The sequence below is a fragment of the Symsagittifera roscoffensis genome, chromosome 10, assembly GCF_963678635.1.
Source record: "Symsagittifera roscoffensis chromosome 10, txSymRosc1.1, whole genome shotgun sequence".
NCBI classification, from domain to species: domain Eukaryota; kingdom Metazoa; phylum Xenacoelomorpha; order Acoela; family Convolutidae; genus Symsagittifera; species Symsagittifera roscoffensis.
Genome location: NC_087071.1, coordinates 42,638,859 through 42,641,628, shown reverse-complemented (window position 1 = coordinate 42,641,628; position 2,770 = coordinate 42,638,859). Strand labels below are relative to the sequence as shown.

The 2,770-nt window shown below is 46.8% G+C and overlaps 1 protein-coding gene across 1 annotated transcript; it reads left to right on the top strand.

Moving 5' to 3' along the window:
* Positions 1-848: 848 nt before the first annotated feature.
* Positions 849-2,555, top strand: LOC134855071 (uncharacterized). The gene is made up of 3 exons (XM_063871452.1): positions 849-1,308; positions 1,858-2,111; positions 2,295-2,555. Exons 1-3 carry the CDS (start codon positions 849-851, stop codon positions 2,553-2,555), a joined length of 975 nt encoding a protein of 324 aa, XP_063727522.1.
* Positions 2,556-2,770: the final 215 nt, after the last annotated feature.

Here is a 2,770-nt window from a genome sequence, read left to right as displayed (position 1 = left end):
GTGTTTTTGAACACATTGGTCAACACGGTTTCAATCCAGCGTGGAAAGAAACCTGGTTACGCTTTGCCGATGAGGACCGACTATAAAGAGACACAAAACTTGAAGAAACATAGTGTGAAAGACGGTCCTTTTCATGCCAATAAAGATGAAGTTTTTAAAATGATTAATGCAAAAAATCTATTCATAAACTGTTTTCAATGAAGTTCGAAACGTATGACGGCTTATGGAGCTGTTCGATTTTTCCGGAACGCCCCTCGTCATATGAACTAGAATCTGACAAACCAGTTTTGCCAGAAATAGAACACTTAAAAGGGAAAATAGGCGAGGGAGATTTCGAGTTATTGCGGGAGGTTTTAATTCGGAACGCGGATTTTCAAAACATAAGGCGGATATCGGTTGCTGTAACTTCGTCGAACACGAAATCGAACTTGAGGAAGGCGCTGTTCCCCACATAGAAGGCGCAAGACGAATGACGCCACATAAGTCGTGCCGAGCGGAGATCGAAATGTTGCTCAAATACGACATGATAGAACCCTCGAAATCACCATGGGCATGCGGGGTAGTAATGGCGAAAAAGAAAGGGGGGCAGCTTAGGTTTTGTTGTCACTTTCGCTATTTAAACGTGATGACGATAAAAGATGCGTACCCGATACCGCTAATAGACGAGCCTCTCTAAACTTGGTGATGCCAAGTTCTTCACCACACTGGACTTGGGTTCTGCCTTCTGGCAAGTCCCTCTGCGGAAGAAGGATAGAAAAAAGACCGGATTCGCGTGTGAAATGGGGTTGTACCAGTGGAGGAGGATGCCCTTCGGCTTGCGCAACGCAACGGCCACGTTTCAAAGACTGATGGCTCAGGCTTTGACCAGAGTGACGAAGAAGTACGGGAATCTTGTGATGTGTTACGTGGATGACGTAGTCGTAGCAACACCAAACCTGGGAGACCACCTTGATTGGCTCGACGAGGTCTTTGGATGCATGAAAAGAGCAGGCTTGAAATGCAAACCATCGAAATGTGAAATCCTTAGGGAGTCGATCAAGTACCGAGGAAGTTTGGTGGACAGGCATGGCGTGAGACCGTACCCGGAAGCAGTAGAGGCTGTGTTGACATGGAAGGCTCCCAGAACGGACGCACAACTCATCAGCTTCCTAGGGTTTGTCAATTATTACCGTGAGTTCATAAAAGGCTATGAAGACAAGATGTATCCAATGCAGAGGCTGATGCGCAACAAAGGAAAGAAGTTCGAATGGAACGAAGAAGCACAAGTTGCCTTCGAGAACATACAGCGGGAACTCTGCGACGCGGCCAGTGATAGGCATGCCTACAGAAAAGGGCATGTATGTTCTTGACACAGAAAGCATCGGTAGTAGACATCTCAGGAATACTGCATCAGGAGCAGGAATGGAATGGAAGAACGGTTCTCCGTCCCATTGCATATGCCAGCAAGGTGTTGAGTGACACTGAGATGAAAATGGTGCACCAAAAGCAAAAATGTTTGCAGTAGTCACATTTGTGGAAAAGTACCACGCATACTTGGGGAGTGCTCACTTTTAGTTACGCGTGGACAACAGAGCGTTATCCTGGTTGAAGACATACTCGATGGATCAGAGTTATATTGGTAGATGGATAGTAAGATTAGATGGCTACCACATGATAATCGAGCACAGGAGGCGTGACAAACACCAGAATGCTAGAATGCTGACAGCCTCAGCAAGAAAACTGAGTTCTATGAAAGATTAGAACAGAAGCAAGCCAATCAGGCAGAAATAAAGGAAGGGTTCTCGTTTCTGGACAAGGAAGCTTACGAAGCGCTTCCCTTGACGAAATGGTTGGACAAGTCTGGACATCCATTTCCAGGACATCCTGAGTTACCTGTAGAGAAAGGAGTTGAGATAAAGATTCTATCCAAGAAGCACCCGGTGCCCTTGGATCTGTTGCTGCGCTCAAACCTGGTCCAGCAGGAACTCTCTCGCATGAACATAAACATCCTCTCGTTATTGGATAAAACGGTGCAGGTCACACCGAAAGTGATGCGGATGCTAGGTGGAATGTTAGAGAGAGAAGTGACCAAAGATGACCCCGAGTGGGCAGCAGCCATGGCACCACTGACAGTCAGTGAGAAGGTGAAGATCATGCCGTCAATACGACAACACAAAGATAATTAGAGGGATTGTAGGACAATAGTTCAGCAACTAGTATCCTCGATACCCCGAGAAGTTTTAACAAGCACTTCATATAAATGGAATGAACAGGGGAACGGCATTCAAAAGAAAACCGTTACCTTTGATGACCAGCAAAAGGAAGGTGAAGAAGTTGGTCGAATCCTGGAGCAAGGAAGTTTGTCCAGGGAGACGAACGGCAAGGAGAAAGGGCGAGTTCAGGATCAAGACCTGGAGAATAAAATTTTGTCCGGGGAGTTCAGGTGGATGAGCAGAACGCGCAGAACTGACCCAGGAGAGGGTGCAGACTCCGTTACACACTCTTCAACAGATGACCATTCCCGGAACTCAGGAATTGACACCTACTCAGACAGGAACTCGAGCTCGGGATCGTAACTGTCAGAACTAGCGATCCATACACTACTAGTGGAGACTCGAGCAAGGGATCTGGATAGAGAGGTATACCAGGACCCTGACAGTGATCGCCACCTCATACCAAGCAAAAGCGTCTTTGACAACGCAGCGGATGAACTGGAAACAATAGCGGTATCGAAAAGTTCGATAAGTCTGTTGCCAGAAAAAGAGGTAGTCAGGACTGATCTTCAGCCGTT

Coding starts and splice junctions, on each gene's coding strand:
- LOC134855071 (XM_063871452.1), top strand. CDS start 849: ATGGCTCAGGCTTTGACCAGAGTGACGAAGAAGTACGGGAATCTTGTG. Junction 1,309..1,857: donor GGAACTCTGCGACGCGGCCA/GTGATAGGCATG, acceptor ATCCATTTCCAG/GACATCCTGAGTTACCTGTA. Junction 2,112..2,294: donor CAGCCATGGCACCACTGACA/GTCAGTGAGAAG, acceptor TTTGATGACCAG/CAAAAGGAAGGTGAAGAAGT.